Source organism: Hemiscyllium ocellatum, chromosome 9, assembly GCF_020745735.1.
Source record: "Hemiscyllium ocellatum isolate sHemOce1 chromosome 9, sHemOce1.pat.X.cur, whole genome shotgun sequence".
Taxonomy (NCBI): domain Eukaryota; kingdom Metazoa; phylum Chordata; class Chondrichthyes; order Orectolobiformes; family Hemiscylliidae; genus Hemiscyllium; species Hemiscyllium ocellatum.
The window spans coordinates 104,596,776-104,618,576 of NC_083409.1; the positions used below are offsets into that span (position 1 = coordinate 104,596,776).

Here is a 21,801-nt window from a genome sequence, read left to right on the forward strand (position 1 = left end):
ATCTACTTGGTCCTCCTCCCTCTCTGTCAACAGTACAAGATATATCATTTTCCACCTCCTTTTAATTCTACAGTAATCATATTCCACTCAACATCTGAACTGTTTTTACCTCTCCCTCTCTCTCTGTTGAGTTTCTCTAGCATTTTTCTTTTTATTTGAGCCAATTACCTAGAATAAAAGAAAGATTTAAGAATTTGACAATTTGAATGAAAGAAGGAAGAATTTTGTTACTCTAGAAAAATAATAAAAACTCACACACCAACAAACACAGGTAACAATTGTAAAAAGGAGAACATTGGTACAGACAGAGAGGAATATATCACTTATAACTCCAAAGTATTTCAGATGCTAGATTTGAAACATGAAGTCACGATTGATTAATTATTGACATGAATCAGTATCATGAGCAGATTGTGAAGATATCTTGAGTTTTTAGTCAATGGTTGTTTACCCAGGTTGCTTTTCCATTGCGTGCTGTTTTTCAAGAGGACAGGCACAGGAGAGGGAAAGTTCCAGTTCTTGCCACAAATTAGTTTTCCTTCTTCTCTGCTCTGTTGTACAAAAGCAGCTGCTGAAAATTAGTTCAGTGTGTATTCAAGGGTTTAGCTCCATTGTCTTTCTAAGGCAAATTCTTTAGCTCCCAGTATATGAAATAATCATATCTGTGAATTAAACAGAAGATGTGAATTTCTTAATGCTCAGATTCCTGAGTAAACTTAAGTTAAAAAATTAGCAACGCAATCTTCAACATTAGGTAAGATTTTGTAATTGGATATTTGCTGGATGGTCCTGAGTGTGTAAAGAATTACTCTGTCAACCAATGTAGGATTATCAAGGAGGCTTCCAGTGTACTAGACACTAGGTGTATTAATAGTGTAGGAATTTTAACTGAGATGATTCTCAAATACATCAACATTATCGTGAACAAATAATCTGTTGTAGTTTTGCAAAGAATAAACACTAGTGAGGAAACTGGAGAGATTATTCTTCTGGTCCCCCATAAGCTGGGGGAGTGACTGCAGACTAGATGAGGTGATGGTGTAGTGGTAATATCACTAGAGTATTACTGCAGAGAGCCAGTTGATGTTTTGGAGACCTGGATTCAACCGATGGTGGAATTTGAATCTAATCAATAATCTGCAATGACCATGAATCTATTGACAATTATCAGGAATTCTACATCTGGTTCACTGATATCCTTTAGGGAAGGAAATCTGCCAACTTGGTCTGGCCAACATGTGAATCCAGACCCACAGCAATGTGGTAGCCTGTCATGGATGGACAATAAATACTGGTCCAGCCAGCAATGCCCTTATCTCATGAATGAATAAAAAAACACCTACAGCTGCCTGTGTTTGAGGGAAAAGGGGTGCAGTGGTCAGAATGAGAAAATGACATCTAATTTACAGTAGCAAAGTCTCCCACTGTCCTCGTGTTGTGCTACTTGGGATGACATATGACAAGTATGATTATATACATGTGCCAGATAATGACCATCTCCAGCAAAGGAGAAGCTAACCACCTCCCCTTGCTATTCACTATCATTACTGTCACTGAATTCCTCAACATCCTGGGTGTTACCATGGACCAGAAACTGAACTGGACTAACTGTCTAAATACTGTGGCTACAAGAGCAGGACAGATGCTGAGAATTCTGCAATAAGGAACTTATCTCCTGACTCCCCAGACCCCATCCACCATCTACAAGGCACAAGTCAGGAGTGTGATGAATATTCTCCACTTGTCTGGATAGGGGCTGCTCCAATAACACTCAAGAAGCTTGACACCATCCAGGGCAAAGCCGCCCACTTGATTGACACCACATCCATAAATATTCACTCCTTGCATCACTGACGCTTAGCAGCAGGTGTGTATTATCTCCATGGTGAACTGCAGAAATTCAAAGATCCTCTGACAGCACCTTTCAAATCTACAAACACCGAGAATAATAAGGAACCTCAATCCCTGGAAGTTCCCTGCCAAATCACTCACCATCCTGACTTGGAAATATATCGCCGTTCCTTCACTGTTGCTGGCCCAGGGACTCCCTTGCCAAGAGCAGAGTTTGTGGATTATTAGGCTGCAGCGACTCAAGGAGGCAGTTCACCACCATCACCTCCAGCACAGTTAGGAATGGGACATAAATGCTGGCCTAGACAGCTATGTCCAAATCCTGTGAATGAATAATAAAAAAACAAAGTGACCTGAGAAAAAGGTCTTTCGTGCGAGATTTACCTCACAATCATATCGCTTATTTTCCACATTGTTGCTCCTTGATTGTGGGCAGATTTTCCCATTAAAAATGCTGCCGGCTGGGACACACTTCAACTTTTCAAATTGAAGCAACTAAATGTCTGACTAATGCATCCCATCTGGAATCTTTTATTTTAAACTGGTTAAGCTCTAAGACAGATTAATATGCCACAGAAAAAGGCAAAAAATGTTGTGAATGAAGTAGAGCATCACAAGGTTAAAACTAAAAGGTCGTTATTTCAGAGAAGCATAGATTATTTTCAGTAAAGGCACAAGGTACTTGGCTCATAAGGTGTTGCCAACATCACCAGCTTCTCCAATTCCACTCATTTCCCAAATACTTTTAACAACTCAATTTTTAAGCAATTATCTAACTCCTTTCTAAAGGATTCTTGTGGCTATGTGGTAGTGTCAATTAGATTAGATTAGATTAGATTACTTACAGTGTGGAAACAGGCCCTTTGGCCCAACAAGCCCCCATCGACCTGCCAAAGCGCAACCCACCCATACCCCTACATTTACCCCTTACCTAACACTACGGGCAATTTAGCATGGCCAATTCACCTGACCCGCGCATCTTTGGACTGTGGGAGGAAACCGGAGTACCCCACGCAGACACGGGGAGAACGTGCAAACTCCACACAGTCAGTCGCCTGAGGTGGGAATTGAACCCGGTCTCTGGCGCTGTGAGGCAGCAGTGCTAACCACTGTGCCATCATCCATACCTCTGAGCTAGACAGTCTGTATTCAGATCCTTGGAGAAGAGTTGTAACATTCTCAACAGGCTGGTTAAAATTATCTAAAACCCAAATTACATCCTTTTAGCTCTTGTGGCACAGTGGCAGTGCCCCTATCTCTGAGCCAGGAGGCCTGTGCTCTGGGCAAAAGTGAGGACTGCAAATGCTGGAAATCAGAGTAGAAAAGTGTGGAGCTGGAATAGCACAGCTGGTCAGGCAGCATCCAAGGAGCAGGAGAGTCAATGTTTCGAGCATTCCTATTGAAGAGCTTATGCGTGAAACGTCAATTTTCCTGCTCATCGGATGCTGCCTGATCGGCTGTGCTTTTCCAGCACCACTCTAATTTAGAATGATAGAATCCCTACATGGCAGGTAGAGGCCATTCAGCCCATCATGTCTGCGCCAAACCTCCAAGCAACATCCTACCCTATACCCATAGCCGCACGTTTACCAGGGCTATCCCACCAAGCCTGCACATCCCTGGACACTATTGGCAATTTAGCACGGCCACTCCACCTAACTTGTGCATCTTGGGACAGAGAGGAAGCTGGAGAACCCAGAGAAAACCTATGTAAATATGAGGAGAACATAGAACATTGCAACGCAGTATAGGCCCTTTGGCCCTCGATGTTGCGCCGACCTGCCATACCAATCTGAAGCTCATCTAACCTACACTAGTCCATGTACGTCCATATGCTTGTCCAATGATGACTTAAATGTACTTAAAGTTGGCGAATCTACTACCGTTGCAGGCAAAGCATTCCATACCCTTACTACTCTGAGTAAAGAAACTACCTCTGACATCTGTCCTATATCTATCACCCTCAATTTAAAGCTATGCCCCCTCGTGCTCGCTGTCACCATACTTGGAAAAAGGTTCTTCCTGTCCACCCTATCTAACCCTCTGATTATCTTATGTCTCTATTAAATCACCTCTCAACCTTCTTCTAACGAAAACAGCCTCAAGTCCCTCAGCCTTTCCTCATAAGACCTTCCCTCCATACCAGGCAACAGCCTAGTAAACCTCCTCTGCACCCTTTGCAAAGCTTCCACATACTTCTTACAATGCGGTGACCAGAACACCAGAGTTTTGTACAGCTGTAGCATAACCTCATGGTTCCGGAACACGATCCCTCGCTTAATAAAAGCTAAAACACTGTATGCCTTCTTAACAATCTGTCAGCCTGGGTGGCAACTTTCAAGGATCTGTGTACATGGACACTGAGATCTCTCTGCTCATCTACACCACCACCAAGAATCTTACCATTAGCCCAGTACTTTGTATTCCAGTTACTCCGATCAAAGTGTATCACCTCACACTTGTCCACATTAAACTCCATTTGCCACCTCTCAGCCCAGCTCTGCAGCTTACCTATGTCTCTCTGTAACCTACAACATCCTTCGTCACTATCCACAACTCCACCGACCTTAGTGTCATCTGCAAATTTAGTAACCCACCCTTCTACGACCTCATCCAGGTCATTTATAAAAATAACGAACAGCAGTGGACCCAACACCGACCCTTGCGGTACACCACTATTAACTGGAATTCATGATGAACATTTCCCATCAACCACCACCCTCTGTCTTCTTTCAACAAGCCAATTACTGATCCAAACTGCTATATCTTCCACAATCCCAATCCTCCGCATTTTGTACAAAAGCCTACTATGGGGAACTTTATTGAATGCCTTGCTGAAATCCATATACACCACATCAACTGGTGGAGAATTTGCAAACTCCACACAGATGTTCACCTGAGGGTGGAATTGAACCCAGATCCCTGGTGCTGAGAGATAGCAGTGCTAACCACTCATAGGGAGTAGTTAGCACTGGAGTCTGAGATCCTGCCCATCCCTCATCCCTGCTTCATCACCAGCCACTACCCCATTCCCTATTAAGCTCAGAGGAAGCTTAATAGGAACCAGCACCTCTCACACACAGCTCTCTGGACTGTGGGAGGAAACCAGAGCACCCAGAGGAAGCCCACACAGACACAGGGAGAATATGCAAAGTCCACACAGACTGTTACTCAAGGGAGGAATCAAGCCTGTGCCCCCAGCACTGTGAGGCAGCAGTGCTAACACTGAGCCAGCTTACCACCTGAGATTTTACCTTCAGCTATGGGAATTCCCAAACTTGGGTCAGTTCAGCAATACTACTCTCACCTCAGGGCCAACAAATTGCAGGTTCAAACCCTCCCTTGGTATTTTTCCGAACAGACATCAGGGAGTTTGACCCAGTACCACCCCTCCCCTGCCCTGAGCCAACACTTTTAAAAACAGACAAGCTGGGATGTTTGTGGAACCTTGCTGCACACAAATTGGCTGCTCACACATCTTCCAAACCCACGACCATTCCCATCGAGGGGGACCAGGAGCAATAGATCCATGGGATCACCACCAGCTGCAGGTTCCCTCCAGTCCACACATCATCCTGACTTTGGAACTATGTCTTTGTTCCTTCACATTTTTGTAAGGTCAGAAACCTAGAACTTGCTTCCTAGCATCACAGTGGGTTATCCATACCCCAAGGACAGCGGCTCACTACTCATGAGTGGCACGGTGGCTCAATGATTAACACTGCTGCCAAACAGCGCTAGAGAGCTGGGTTCGATCCCATCCTGGGGCTACTTTGTGGAGTTTGCATGTTCTCCCTGTATCTTGTGGGTTCCTCTGGGTGCTCCAGTTTCCTCCCACAGTCCAAAGATGTGCAAGTAAGATGGATTAGCCATGGGAAATACTGGATTATGGGAATGGAGTGGGTCAGGGTGCAATGCTCTTAATGGGGTCGATGTGGACTCAATGGGCAGAATAGCCTACTTCCACACGGTAAGGATGCTATGATTCTCCAGTGCAATTAAGGCTGGCCCAGCCAGCGACATTCCATTCCATGATTGAAGGGAGAGACTGCAGAAGTTGTAGTTCCCATAGAGAGAGTGTGAAGACTGTAGAATGAGCTGATGGAGATCAGCATCAGCTCCATGATGGTAAATCATCAAAACAATCATTTCTGTTGAAGCAATAATGAGAGAACACTAATTTCAGACAGTCGCAATAAGAGTTGGAAAGTTACAAACTCCTTTTAGGATGTGGAATTCTCTGCCACAAATCAATGCTGAAGCAGAACCTACAAATTCTCCTATCAGGGAATCTGATATCTTCTCAAATCAACCTGAGCAGTGATGTTATTGTACACTGCAGGGCAAGGGAAGGGTAGTAGAAATACATTGGTATAAGTAGTAAAGTCACTGGGTGAGTCATCTGGAGATCCTAATGCCTGGACACACAGGTTCAAATCCCAACAGAGCAGCTGATGAAATGTTTAAATTCAACTAATAATCCTGGAATTATATGGCTAGGGTCATTAATGGTGACTAAGACAACAAACCTCAACGATTGCAAAACCCCATCCAGCTCAGAACCTTTAGGGAAGAACATCTGCTATCTCTACCTGGTCTGGCCCACGTGTAATTCCAGTAATGTGGCTGATCGTTAAGCTCTCTCTAATAGGCCTGGCAAGCCATCTTTAAGACACGTTTAGGAATGAGGCATCAAATGTGGAGGAACACTCACTTTAGATCCTCCCTATGGGTTGGTGGGGGAGGGGGCCAATGTAACGGATGGCACGGTGGCTGAATGGTTAGAACTGCTGCCTCACAGTGCCAGGGACCCAGGTTCGATTCCCACATCGGGTGACTTTCAGTGTGGAGTTTGCACATTCTCCCTGTAGTGTTGGGTGCATTAGTCAGGGCTAAATAACGGGTAGGGGCATGGATCTGGGTGGGTTACTCTTCGGAGGGTCGGTGTGGACTTGTTGGGCCGAAAGGTCTATTCCATACTGTAGGGATTCTAATCTAATCATATCTTGGGGTTTATGGAGGCTACAAATGTCAGAACAGTAAGGTCATAGACTTGTCGTTAGGTTATGTGTTGACTGCACGGCTCAAACATTAACAGGGATGGGGTGAAAGATGTTGGTTTGGGTGAATCTAGACTTTCCATCAATCTGGAGATAAACATTTGCTTTACCTTTGGTGACAGCAGGCAGGGCCACAATGGATCTCAAAGGCAGGAGTGCAGGAGGGAGCAGACCCTGAGATGTTGTCACTGGGCAGATTGGAGATGGGATCACTAACCACTCAGAATTGGTGACATGAATCTGGTCGCCACCCCCCAAAAACAACCACAGGAGATATTTGGGAAATGTTGGTTTCAAAACTAATATAAGCACTACTCTTCCACCAAAGGAAAAGGAGGAGGAGGAGACAGAGGACCCAGCTGTCTGCAAGAGTGAAACCATCCCTGGGAAATTAAAACTCAGCTTTGAAGAAATAGAGAGGCGAAGACAGGACGAGGAAAAGAGGAAAGTCGAGGAGGAAGCAAGACGGCGCATTGAGGAGGAAAAGGCAGCCTTTGCTGAAGCACGCAAGGTTGGAACTTAACACTCCACCTTTCACACACTCTACAATACCATCTCAGCCTCCTGATTTCAGTTTTAAACACCAAACATCTGCTCAATATCATCAAAATAAAAAGCAAATGCTGGAGAAACTCAGCAGGTCTGGCAGCAGCTGTCGAGAGAGAAACAGGGTCGATGTTTTGCTTCCGGTATGATTCTCCATCAGACCTGCTCAGTTTCTCCAGTATTCGCTGTATTTTGTTTTGCTTTCCATTATGAACCCAGTGACATTGCTGTAACACCTTTTTTTTATATAGATATTTTAATTGGAAATTTAACATTTTTACAAGTTTACAAAAATAAACAAAACTCTCAAGTACATTGATATACAATTAAATCTTAAATAAATAATAACCAAAATTTAACAAAAGAAAAATACCGAAAAAAAACAAAACTCAACTAACTACTAATCTAACCTACAACTAACCAGAGTGTATAATTAAGTCTCTTACATTATTCAAATAAGAGAAAGAGAAAAAAAAACGGATAACACAGAAATTGGGTAGTGAGATACATGCTCGGAATGTGTTAACATCAAATGTAACAAAACCCGTATTCATGCGGGATTCCTCTCCCAAGGGGCCCTAGACCAGCCAGGTTCGCCATCGCAATTAAATGAAAGCCCTTGTTAGGATAGCCGAAATATCTGTATTTATGTAATTCAAGAAAGGCTGCCATATTTTATGAAATAATTCGGTCTTTCGGTGCACCATATTTGTTAGGAAGTCAAGGGGAATACATTCCATCATTAATCTGTGCTAATTTGAACGTCCAGAGGGGCCCTCAGCCACCCAGTTCATCAAAATATTTTTCCTTGCACAGAAAGAGAGAATAGAAAATAATCTCTTCCCGTGCATATCCAGGGAGGGTAAGTTCGAAAAGCCCAAAAGGAGAGATACAGGGTCCACTTTAATTTCCGTTCCTAAAATTTCTGTCAGGGCACTTGCTACTTTAGTCCAGTATCTACGGATCTTATGACAGATCTATAGGCAATGTACAAGTGTGCCCACCTCTATTTTATATTTGGGACACATTGGAGATGCTCCTGCCTTAAATTTTGCCAATCGATCCGGTGCTATATGGGCTCTATGAAGTATCTTCAGCTGGATAGCCTGAGTTCTGTTGCAGATGGTGATTCTTCTGGCATTTTCCCAAATGTCATTCCACGTTTCTATAGAGATTTCTAGCCCCAAATCCTGATCCCATGTTTTAAGCAGATTGTCCATATCTCCCGATACTTCATCAAGTAGTAAATGATAAATAGTACTGACGGAAGATACCCCCATTGGTCGTAGCACTCTACATTCTCTATCTTATTTATAAAGATTTATCTCTATCTGATTTACGGGTGGCACAGTGGTTAGCACTGCTGCCTCACAGCACTGGAGACCCGGGTGCAATTCCTGCCTCAGGCGACTGACTGTGTGGAGTTTGCACATCTCCCCGTGTCTGCGTGGGTTTCCTCCGGGTGCTCCGGTTTCCTCCCACAGTCCAAAAACGTGCAGTTTAGGTGAATTGACCATGCTAAATTGCCCGTAGTGTTAGGTGAAGGGATAAATGTAGGGAATGGGTCTGGGTGGGTTGCAGGTCGCTGTGGACTTGTTGGGCCGAAGGGCCTGTTTCCACACTGTAAGTAATCTAAAGTAAGCTAAGCTAAAGACTATCTAATAATGTAGTCTTCTTCTGTATATAATCTCAAATTTGGAAGTATCGAAAGAGGTCTCCATTAGGTAATCCAAATTTCTGACGCAGCTGTTCAAAAGACATCAGGACTTCTTTAAATAGGTCCCCTAGATATGAGATACCCCTGGATCTCTAGAGTTTAAAAGTGGCATCTGTAAACCCCAGTTGAAATCCCCATGCTCCCACTATTGGAGCATAGGGGGATGTTTTATGTGAGTTGCCCTCATTTCGCCGCATTATATTCCAAGCTTTAATTGTGTTTAGTATTATAGGGTTTTTACAGTGATCCGTAATGATTTTCCTCTTGTCTGAAAATAAAAGGTTAATAAGTGGGCATTTTACTTGAGAAGTCTCGATGTCCAGCCAGATTGATTGCGGATCAGACAAGACCCAATCAGCTATGTAACTTAATAGGGAACTTAACTGATATTTCCTAAAATCTGGGAAGTCCAATCCTCCCCTTGCCTGTGGAAGCTGTAGCTGCTTCAGCTTAATGAGGGGCTATGATTCTAGATAAAGGAACCCAACCAGCCATATAATTCACATAGTGCCAACCTTGGCAGCATCACCGGGAGCATTCTCATAGGGTATAGGAGACGGGGCAGGACATTCATTTTAATTACTGCTATTCTACCCAGCCAGGAAATTGGAAGGTCTCCCCATCGCTGGAGGTCCTGCCTTATCCTTTCCAGTAAATGCACAAAGTTAGCCTTGTATAACTGACCAAATACTGGGGCAATAAAAATGCCTAAATATAAGAAACCCTCCAGGGACCACCGAAAGGGAAAGTGGGATCCGTCCACCAAGTGGGGTATCATAGCCAGGCCACCCGTTGGCATAGCCTCCAATTTTGAGAAATTAATTTTATAGCCTGAGAATGTGCTAAATGTATTAATAACATGGATTAAGCGAGGCACGGACCTCAGAGGAATAGAAGAACATCATCTGCATAAAGGGTAATTTTAAGTTTACCTGTACCAATCCTCGGGGCCATTATATTAGGATCAGCCCATATAGCTTCTACTAGTGGTTCAATTATTAGCATAAATAACAATGGCGAGAGAGGACATCCCTGACGGCAGCCCCTATCCACACTGAAGCTATCCGAACCTAATCCATTGGTAACCACAACTGCTTTGGGATCACTATACAATGTTGAGACCCATTTGGTAAACACCTTTCCAATGTGTAGAACAAATATGACCATTCAACCCTATCGAATGCTTTTCCGCGTCTAATGAGACTACTCCTCCTGGTATCTTTCCCTGATGGCAGGCTTGAATCATATTCAAAACCCTTCTAATATTATTGGATGATCGTCCGGCCCTTAATAAACCCTGTCTGATCCTCCTTTATGATATGTGGCAATATCCTTTCTAGTCTCAATGCTAATGTTTTAGAAAGGATTTTAAAATCTACATTTAGCAAGGATATTGTTCTGTATGACGCACAATCTTCTGGGTCCTTTCCTTTTTTAAGGATAAGAGAGATATTTGCCTCTTTCAACGAAGGCGGGAGACAGCCATGACTCAAACATGTCCATAAGTGGACCAGCCAATATTCCTGTAAATTCTTTATAGAATTCAGCTTGAAAGCCATCTGGGCCCGGTGCCTTACCGCTCTGAAGTTGCCTGTTTGCGTCAAGTATTTCTTGGGCAGTAAGGGGAGCATTTAAGACTGATACCTGTTCCGGAGTTAGGTCTGGAAAGGTCAAATTTATAAAAAATGATTGCATCCTCCTAGTCCTGTCTTCATAATCCTGCGATTTATATAAATCAGAATAAAATTTTCTAAAGATTGCGTTAATCCTTTTATGATCATGAGTCAAAATACCCGTGCTTTCCTTGATAGACGTGATAGTTTGAGGGGCCTTTTTTTCTTTGCAAGAAATGCTAAGTATCTACCCGGTTTGTCGCCAAATTCATATAACCTTTGTTTTGCAAATAATATTTCCCTCTTAGCTGTTTGGGTAAACATGGTGTTTAGAGCTGTCCTAAGGGCCGTAATTCTTTGCAATTTGGTAATAGAAGGTCGATCAGCATACGTTGTTTCAGCTGCTTTTAAGTGAGCTTTGAGCAGATGCTGTTGTTCTCCCTTTAATTTTTTCTGGGTCGCTGAGTAGGAGATGATCAAAACTCGCGCGTAAGCTTTGATGGTCTCCCACATCATTGATGGGTTGCTAGCCATACCTGAATTAATTTCTAAAGAAGTTTTAAATTCTTGAGAGACGTACTTTACAAATTTACTATCTTTCATCAGGAAGGGGTCCATACGCCAATGCCGAGGGGATGTCCCATTGATCCTCGCCTTGATTTCCATATATACAGCAGCATGATCGGAAATTGCTATACTACCTATTTTACAGGATGATATGGAATTTTTAAAAATCGAGGGGGCAAAAAACATATCAATTCTGGTATAACATTTATGTGAATTGGAGTAAAAAGAAAAATCTCTGCCCCGTGGATGAAGACATCTCCATACATCTACTAATCCTAATTCTTTGTTCAGATCCACCAATTGTCTAGATCTGGGAGATACTCCTGCAGTACTCTTGGGAATCCTATCTATTTCCGGATCTAAAATACAATTAAAGTCTCCCCCTATAATTGTATGACAAGCTCCGAGAGCCATCAATTTTGAGAAGGCTTCCGTTACAAATTTAAAAGGATGTGCCGGGGGGCAATACAAATTTAAAATCCCATATTCTTCTCCATTTATTAGGGCTTTAATCAGAATATATCGTCCAGATTCATCTTTGATCTGATTTTGGATTTTGAGAGGGAAGTTCTTCCAAATAAGAATAACAACTCCCCTGCTTTTTGAGCTAAAAGAAGAAAAAAAAAAGGCCTGATCAAATCCACCCTGTCGTAATTTCAAGTGTTCTTTATCTAACAAGTGTGTCTCCTGTAGGAGAGCTATATCAACCCTTTCTTTCTTGAGATTTGATAATATTTTCTTCCTTTTGACTGGCAAATTATTCCCCTTAACATTCCAGGTGCACCACTTTACCGACTGATCAACCATCATCATCCGGGCAAATCCGAGACCCCTTGGGAGCGGAAACCCTATCCAGAACATCCCGAGCATAGAGCATATAAAATTCACAAAATAAAGGCTCTCTAATACATTCACAACAGTATAATAAAAAACTAAATAAAATTTCTAAATAAAAAAAATACGTATTTAAATGGAGATTATCCCCCTTGTTCCCGGGGGTATCACTTCTTTTCCAAAGGTCCATCGTATCCTCTCCCAACCAGTGCCCCACCCTTGACCCAGGCGCTCCTCAATAGAGTTAACAGTGAGCACCCCCCCACCGCCCCCCCCCCCCCCAAACCAACACCTGGATATATTTGGTAATGTTAATACCATGTATAAACATAATTAACTATAAAATTACAACCTCAAAAAGTAATAATTAAATGTAATAATACAAAATGACAAGGGAGAACAACCCCGCTCTTAGAAACAGAGGTAAAATAGAATAAGGTAACCACCTCCCCCCCACCAACATTAACTAGACCACCCGGCCTATATATATATATATAATAATTAAAAAAAACAAGCAGGGCAGAAAATCATTAATTCGAGAACAAATAAATAAATCCCTCTCCCCACCCCCCAAGATAATATTAAACAGTAAGGTAAAAAAAAGAAAAGGGGAGGATATAAACCGGAGTGGGGGCGGGGTGAAGGCAAACCAACATCAATTATCTCTTACAATTTATCTGAGAGTGTCCAAAAATTCCTTAGTTAAACATGGATCCTTCATGGTTAAAGCGTAGCGTCGCTGGGTAGCGTAAGGAGTACTGAATATTTAAGTCCCTTAAACACTTCTTTGCCTCATCGAATGCCTTCCTCTTTAGGACCAGAGCTGGGGAAAAGTCCTGGAATAACATGATCTTGGATCCTTTATAGATCATGGCTTGGGGATCTTTTCCAAGATTTCTAGAGGCTTCTAGGAGTATCTGCCTCTCCCTAAAGCTCTGCAGCCGGAACAGGACCAGGCAGGGGCGCTGGTTCGAGCCGGGCCCGCGTATTGTGACCCGGTAGGCCCATTCTACCCTTACCTGGCCTGATCCAGCCTCCAGATTTAACAGTTGTGGCAGCCACTGTTCGAGGAACGCTGTAAGCCGGCATTCTTCTTCCCCTTCGGGAAGGCCCAGCAAATGAATATTTTTTCGACAACCTCGAAGTTTGGTTCTCTAAGGTCCGGACTCGCTGTTCGAGAGTCCAGACCTGAGCCATGGCCGATTGCGCTGTAGTTTCAGAGGTCGCGGCCTTTTAGCTCCGCCCCTCCGACTCGGCACTCGATTTCCTTAATGTCTCGGTCGTGCTTTTGCAGCGCGGCCGAGAGTGAGTCCCATCGACTTTGGGATTCTTCAATAAAAGCATCGATCTTCGCATCCAGTTTGGAGATGATTTCCACGAGGCTCGCCACTGTAGGCAAGTCCCCCGGGGCAGCTGCGGAGGCCTCTGCTGCAGCTGGAGAGGGTGGGGGAGGGGTTCCTGCTTGCTGAGAGCTGCGGGCTCCCTTCCCTTTAGTCATTTTTACTGATGATTAAATTGTTTAAATTCAATACTAAGAACTAATTAAACAGCTATTTTAAATGATTTGGTGAGTGTGGTGGAGGTGGGTGATCCACTTTGCCCAAGTCTTGGGAGGAGCACTATAGACTCAGACTTGCTGGGTCGCCGCCATCTTGGATTCCTCCTGCCATAACACATTAACCAATCACATATCCCAACCCTTTTGCTTTATTTATTCATATAGGTTTTCTGTGCATATATCACCACCCATATAGAATAGAATCCCTACAGAATTTTTATAGAATCCCTCCAATGTGGAAACAGGCCCTTCAGCCCAACAAGTCCACACCAACCCTCTGAAGAGTATCTCATCCAGACCCATTCCCCAACCCTATTACTCTATATTTACCCCAGACTAATGCACCTAACCTACACATCCCTGAACAGTATTGACAATTTAACACAGCCAACTCACCTAACCTGCACATCTTTGGACTGTGGGTGGAAAACAGAATACCCAGAGGAAACCCACGCAGACACGGGGAGAATGTGCAAACTCCACACAGTCACCCGAGGGTGGAATTGAACCCAATTCGCTGGCGCTGTGAGGCAGCAGTGCTATTCACTGAGCCACCGTGCTCCTTGGGTGACTGTGTGGAGTTTGCACATCCTCCCTGTGATTGCATGGGTGCTCCATTTTCCTCCCACAGTCCAAAGATGTGCAGGTTAGGTGGATTGGCCATGCTAAAATTGTCCATAGTGTGCAGCGATGTGCAGGCTAGGTGGGTTAGCCGTGGGAAATGCAGGGTTACAGGGATAGAGCAGGGTAGGTTGCTCTTCGGACAGTTGGCATGGACTTGAAGGGCCGAATGGCCTGCTCCTACACTGTAGAGATTCTATAATTCCACATTTAACAGCTTTATCTGCCTGTCCTACAACTTCCAAAACATTACTAAGAATTACTAATAAGAACTTAGTGATACACTGAAAATCTGTCAGGCAAAAAATTAAGGGCATTCAAAATGTAGCTGGACACTAAATAGGGGCAGGGATGTAATTTGGATGCTCCAAGAATGGCCTTCATACAACTGAAAGGCCCAACTTGTTTTCTGTTCCTTGCTTTCTCTAACGGTGTAATTTATTGGCTCCATTTAACCCAGTATTTAGCTGAAGATGAGGAAGATCTACCCAGTCTCAGCATGGCTCAGAAAGACCCAGCACGGCCTGGGAAACTGAAGCTCAGCTTTGAAGAGCTGGAGAGGCAGCGGCAGGAGGAGGAACAGCGCAGAGCCGAGGAAGATGCTCGCAAGCGCCTGGAGGAAGAGAGGAAACAATTTGCTGAAGCCCGCAGAAACATGGTAAGTTCCTCAAGAAAAGTACTCACTGATGTTGGTTTTAAGAAAAAAACTTTCACCCGCCAAAACATCAATGGCAGCTTATCCCCCCATGGCAGCAAAAATTTCTGGATGTTTGCTCGAACAGAGTTAGGCCAACCGATTTGGAAAAACCACCCCTGCTCATCCTGATAATGAACCCCAATCTGTAGTGTGTGTCACTGGATGGTTACTAAGTTCCATCTCTGCCTTGCTTCTCTTCCCAGAGCCCCAATGATCAATACTTCTGACAGCAAAACAGGGAAATCTGTCTCTATTCAATGCGACACAAGCCAGGTGCGTGTTGGGATACTCTCCACACTGGAGTGCAGCTCCAACATGCTGAACACCATCCAGTACTCCCAACATCCATTCCCTGTTACACAGTGGCAGCAGTGTTACCATCTACAAGGCACACTGCAGCAACTCGCAAACGATCCTTCAATAGCACTTTCCAAGCCCACAACATCTTCCACCTGGAAGGACAAGGACAGCACATGAATGGGAACACCACACCCTGCATGTTCCCCTCCAAATCACCCACAATCCTGACTTGGAAGTATATACCCATTCCTTCACTGTTGGGAGTCAAAATCCTGAAACTCCCTCCCCAACAGTATTGTGGGTGTACCTACACCAGCTGGACAGCAGCAGTTCAAGATGGCATCTCACCACCACCATCTCAAGGGCAGGCAGTGGCCTAGTGGTATTATTGCTGAACTATTATTCCAGAGACCCAGATAATGTTCTGGGTACCTGAGTTCAAATCTCACCAATGGCAAATGGTGGAATTTGAATTCAATAAAGAATCTGGAATTAAGAATCTAATGATGACAATTAAGCCATTGTCGATTATCAGAAACACCCAGCTGGTTCACTGATGTTCTTGAGGGAAGGAAACGGCCATCCTTACCTGGTCTGGCCTACATGTGACTCCAGACACACAGCAGTGTGGTTGACTCTGAATTGCCCTCTGAGCAATCAGGGACGGGCAATAAATGCTGGCCCAGCAGCAGCTCATTCACCCTGCAAGTGAATATAAAACAAAACCAGCCCTGATCTCATTGAATGCAGGGGAGAACTCAAAGGTCTGAATGGACTAGATTAGATTACTTACAGTGTGGAAAACAGGCCCTTCAGCCCAATACCAACCCGCCGAAGCGCAACCCACCCAGATCCATTCTCCTATATTTACCCCTAACATTACGGGCAATTTAACATGGCCAATTCACCTAACCTGCACATTTTTGGACTGTGGGAGGAAACCCACAAAGACACGGGGAGAACGTGCAAACCCTACACAGTCAGTCGCCTGAGGCGGGAATTGAACCCAGTCTCTGGCACTACTCCTGCTTATTTTCTTCTGTTCATGTGTAAGAAGGGCCACACGTGAACTTTTGTCCAAAACAAAGGCAGTTAATGAGTTTTATGGAGTGAATTAAAATAGTGAATAGCATGGGTAAAATAAAACCAGATTATATTAATCTACAACCACAGAAAAGGCATTTAAATGATTAAGTCATTGTAAGAAAAACAGTAAGAAATTCCTTGTCACAGAGTTTTGCAGATCCACAAAATCAGTGAAGTAAATCCCAGTTGCAGTTGCCCTGTGTGAAATTACCTAATTGATTGATTGATTGTTGTGACTTGTACCAAGGCAGAGTGAAAAGTGTTGCTTTGCATGCTGCACAGACAGATCGTACCATATAAAGTGCCTCAGGGTCGACTGTCTCCATTCTTGCTGGTCAACACATTGACAGCATAAAGGAACTTTCATTTATAAAGCGACATTCATGATCATAGGACATCTCAAAGCACTATAGGACCAAGTTGCAAAGTAGGGAAAGTAGCAACCAATATACTTGCAGCAGGCTCCCTCAAAGAGCATTGAGATAATGACCAGCTGATTCAACACAGCCCTCAACTTTAAAAATGGGATTAAGCTGGAATTTAAGTTCTTGCTGTTAAAAAAACAAGAGCTGGATCACATTTATTTTTTGTTAGAAGCCACAGGTTATATTCCAACAAGTTTATTTGAAATCACAAGTTTTTGGAGCGCTTCTCCTTCATCACTTCACCTGAAGGGGCAGTGTTCCAAAAGTTTATAATTTCAAATAATCCTGTTGGACTATAACCTGGAGTCATGTGACTTTTGACCTTGCCCACCCCAGTCCAATACTGGCACCATTAGATCATTTATCTTTTGGAAAACATAGAACAGTACAGCACAGTACAAGCTCTTCGGCCCGAGATGTTGTCCTGGCCTTCTATCCTACTCTAACATCAAACGAACCTATATTGTACTAACTTTTATGCGCCTATCCAAGAGTCGCTTAATTGGCCCTAATGTATCGGATTCTGCTGCCACCACTGACAGTGCATTCCACGCACCCACCACTCTCTGTGTAAAGAACTTACCTCTGACATCTCCCCTAAACCTTCCTCCAATCATCTTAAAATTATGTCCCCTTGTGATAGACATTTCCGCCATGACAAAAAGTCTCTATCCACTCTATGCCTCTTGACATCTTGTACACTTCTATCAACTCACCTCTCATCCTTCTTCACTCCAATGAGAAAAGCCCTAGCTCCTTCAACCTTTCTTCATAAGGCAGGCCCTCCAGTCCAGGCAGCATCCTGATAAAGCTCCTCTGCACCCTCCCTAAAGCTTCCACATCTTTCCTGTAATGAAATGACCAGAACTGAACACAGTATTCCAAGTGTGATCTAACCAGTAATTATACAGTTGCAGCATAACCTTGCAGCTCTTAAACTCAATCCCCCTGCTAATGAAAGCCAATACACCATACATCTTCTTAATAACCCTATCAACGTGGGTGGCAACTTTGAGGCATCTATGGACATGGACCCCAAGATCCCTCTGTTCCTCCACACTGCCTAGAATTCTGCCTTTAGTCCTGTAATCTGCATTCAAATTCAACCTTCCAAAATGATTGACTTCACACTTTTCCAGGTTGAACTCCATCTGCTACTTGTCAACCTAGTTCCGCATCCTGTCAATGTGCCATTGCAACCTACAACAGCCCTCCACACTATCTATAAGTCCACCAATGTTCGTGTCATTGGCAAACTTACTAGCCCACCCTTCGATATCCTCATCCAAGTCATTTATAAAAATCACAAAGAGCAAAGGTCCCAGAACCGATTCCTACGGAACACCAAGCTCCAGGCTGAATACTTTCCATCTACCATCATCCCCCTGTCTTCTATAGGCCAGCCAACTCTGTATCTAGACAGCCAGATTTCCCTGGATCCCATGCCTCCTTACTTTCTGAATGAGCCTACCTTGGGGAACCTCACCAAACACCTTGCTAAAATCCATGTACACCACATCCACTGTTCTACCTTCATCAATATGTTTTGTCACATCCTCAAAGAATGACCTGCCCCTCACAAAGCCATGCTGACTATTTAATCAAACTATGGTTTTCCAAGTAATCATAAATCCTGTCTCTCAGAATGCTCTCCAATACCTTGTGCACCACAGACCTAAAACTGACTGGTCTGTCATTCCCAGGATTATCCCAATTCCCTTTCTTGAACAAGGGAATGGCATTTACCTCCCTCCAATCATCTGGCACTACTCCAGTGGACATTGAGGATGCAAAGATCATCACCAAAGGTGCAGCAATCTCTTCTCTTGCTTCCGTAGTAACCTAGGGTATATCCCGTCTGGCCCAGGGGATTTATCTATCCTTATGTTTTTCAAAATTTTCAGCACCTCCTCCTTTCTAACATCAATCTGTTTGAGTACGTCAGTCTGTTTCACGCTGTCCTCAGAAACATCAATGTCCCTCTCAGTTGTGAATATTGAGGTCCCTCTCAATACTGAAATGAAGTATTCATTAAGGACCATTATTATCCGCATACCTGGTAGGACAAGCTCAAGATTCACAAAGAAGACACAAACTCAGAATCCATTTGAAATGGCCTCAAACCAGGTAACTATGGGACAAACAGCTGGTTGAGATTATGAGCTCTGTTGTTTTAGTGAGGAGTTTATCACATTTAGTTCATGGTCAGTGAGTATGAGCATCACTGTTCTGTCAATGAGTTGGAGACAGCGCTGGGCTTACATCAAACAAACTATTTGAGAGCAAACAATACGATTCTCCCCAAACCACAGGAAACAGAACCTGTGGCTGTAACTATAGAAACCCTCTGGATTTAAAGTGGAATTGCAGTTTCCACAAAATACAAGTAGAAGATAGATACAAAACCAAAATTAATGTTGCCTCTTCAAAAATTTGCTGACTCACAAAATCAATCAAATGAGTCTCCGCTGCAAAACAGAATAACCTCCCTGTGTGATTGACGGAACATTACCCAGCATTCTTACTGGGGTTTGTGGTCATGATATTAGCAGCCTCTATGTTAACATCTCAATGACATGGGAGCAGTCAAAACACAGACAGTACTATGCCATAATTTCAAGGTCACAGGACATTGGGATGCCCAGGAGTTATGTTTTCTCCAATTTGTCATCCCCTGTCTATATGCCACAGACACAATAGGCCTTTGGGACGTCTTCACTCTTGTTTAGCTCCAGAACGAATTAAGGAAGGTAACCACTCAAATTTGGAAGGAAGAGACAAATTGGAGGGGTCCAAGGTAGTGGGTCCCCCGTGACAGCCTAATTTGGATAGAACAGAGAACAGGATGAGGCCTTCAGCCCACCATGATACCAAGCTAAACTCATCCCATCTGCTTGCATATGGTCCCTATTCCCTGCCTGTTTATGTGCCTGTCTAATTGCCTGTTAAACTTTGTGACCGTATCAGCTTCTTCTACCTCTTCTGACAGCACATTCCAGGTAGCTACTCCCTTCTGCATATATTTTTTAAAAATTCCTTACACATCTCCTTTAACCCTACCCTCTCTCACCGTAAACCAGTATTCCCCAGTAATTGACATTTCCACCCTGGGAGAAAAGACTCAGATCCTCTCTACTCTGTCCATTCCTCTTTTAATTTTATACACTTCTGTCAGGTCGCCCATCAACCTCCGACACTCTAGTGAAAACAATCTAAGTTTATCCAACCTCTCCTTGGAACTAATACACTCCAATCCAGACGACATCCTGATAAACGAAGAACATTACAGCAAAGTACAGGTCCTTGAGCCTTGGATGTTGCACCAACCTTTGGAACCAATTTGAAGGCCATCTTCCCTACACTAGTCCATTTTCATCCATATGTCTATCTAATGACAATTTAAATCCTCTTAAAGTTGGCGAGTCTACTACTGTTGCAGGCAGGGCATTCTATGCCCTTCCTACTCTCTGACATCTGTCCCATATCTATCACCCCTCAATTTAAAGCTATGTCCCCCTCATGGTAGCAATCACCATCTAAGGCAAAAGACTCTCACTGTCCACTCTATCTAACCCTCTGTATGTCTTGTATCTTGTATGTCTCAATTAAGTCATTTCTCAACCATCTTCTCTCTAACGAAAACAGCCTCAAGTCCTTCAGCCTTTCCTCATAAGACCTTTCCTCCATATCAGGCAACATCCCAGTAAATCTCCTCTGAACCCTTTCCAAACTTCCATTCCTTTTCTTACACTTTGACTGAAGACTAAATCCATTCCCTACTAATTACTTAAGGAGTATTTTAAGTTATGGTATGCCCTTACCCACAGACAGCAGCAAACACAATGGACTCAACACTGCTGAACAGAATATTGTTATATCATCTGTCACCAATGACAGCAGGATCTTGTTTAAGCACTACAAAAATGATTTGCAAAGAATACAAGCAAAATAGTTTCCCAATTATCATATTAGTCAGCTGTGCTGAGACAGAGGTCTGAGTTAATGAGCTATCAAAATCTGTGGAATGTTTACATGGTATTCAAAAACTAGAATTCCAAATGGATCAATTCTTTGTAAGGGACATAAAACTTCAGGTGATGATGGGAAAGGACAAGTACCAAGCCCAGAGTAAGAATAAATTGTTGGAGAAACTCCGAATTCAATGGATTAAAAATGGATCCAGGGCAGATGAATTAGAATCAGAAGTTGAAAGGAAAACTGTAATTGAGCAATGGGCATGCTTTATATGAAGAGTAGTCAAGGAATATTCTCACAAAGAGGAAAAATAGGGCAAGCAAATGCATAGCTCCATGGAGATCATACAAGGAAAATGGAAGATGCAGAAGGCAAAAGTGCATTATGACAGTCTGGGCAGATAATACAAGTGTGAATCAGACTGAGTAGAGAAGGTTCAGAGGATATGTGAAAAGGTAAATAAGGGAAACAAAGAGATAGTATGAGAAGAGACTGGCAGCTAACATAAAAGTGAATCCAAAAGTCTTCTTCATAGATTAGATTAGATTAGATTACTTACAGTGTGGAAACAGGCCCTTCGACCCAACAAGTCCACACCGACCTGCCGAAGCACAACCCACCCATACCCCTACATATACCCCTTACCTTTCACTACGGGCAATTTAGCATGGCCAATTTACCTGGCCCGCACATCTTTGGACTGTGGGAGGAAACCGGAACACCCGGAGGAAACCCACGCAGACACGGGGAGAACGTGCAAACTCCACACAGTCGGTCACCTGAGGCGGGAATTGAACCCAGGTCTCTGGCGCTGTGAGGCAGCAGTGCTAACCACTTCTACAAGGATATAAATAGTCAAAGGATGATAAGAGCAGTAGTAGATCTGAATGTGGATCAAAAATGTGGATTTCTCCGTTGAGGCAAGGAGCATAGCTGAGATATTCAATAAAT

The 21,801-nt window shown here is 43.4% G+C and overlaps 1 protein-coding gene across 7 annotated transcripts in view; it reads left to right on the forward strand.

The window, feature by feature from the left end:
- The window catches only part of nexn (nexilin (F actin binding protein)), a 107,591-nt gene that overhangs the window by 65,630 nt on the left and 20,160 nt on the right, over positions 1–21,801 (forward strand). For all 7 annotated transcript variants that reach the window (XM_060829991.1, XM_060829995.1, XM_060829994.1 and 4 more), the window contains 2 exons: positions 7,240–7,422; positions 14,828–15,025. In XM_060829991.1, the coding sequence (XP_060685974.1) occupies positions 7,240–7,422; positions 14,828–15,025 (381 nt within the window). The remainder of the gene's footprint in view (positions 1–7,239; positions 7,423–14,827; positions 15,026–21,801) is intronic.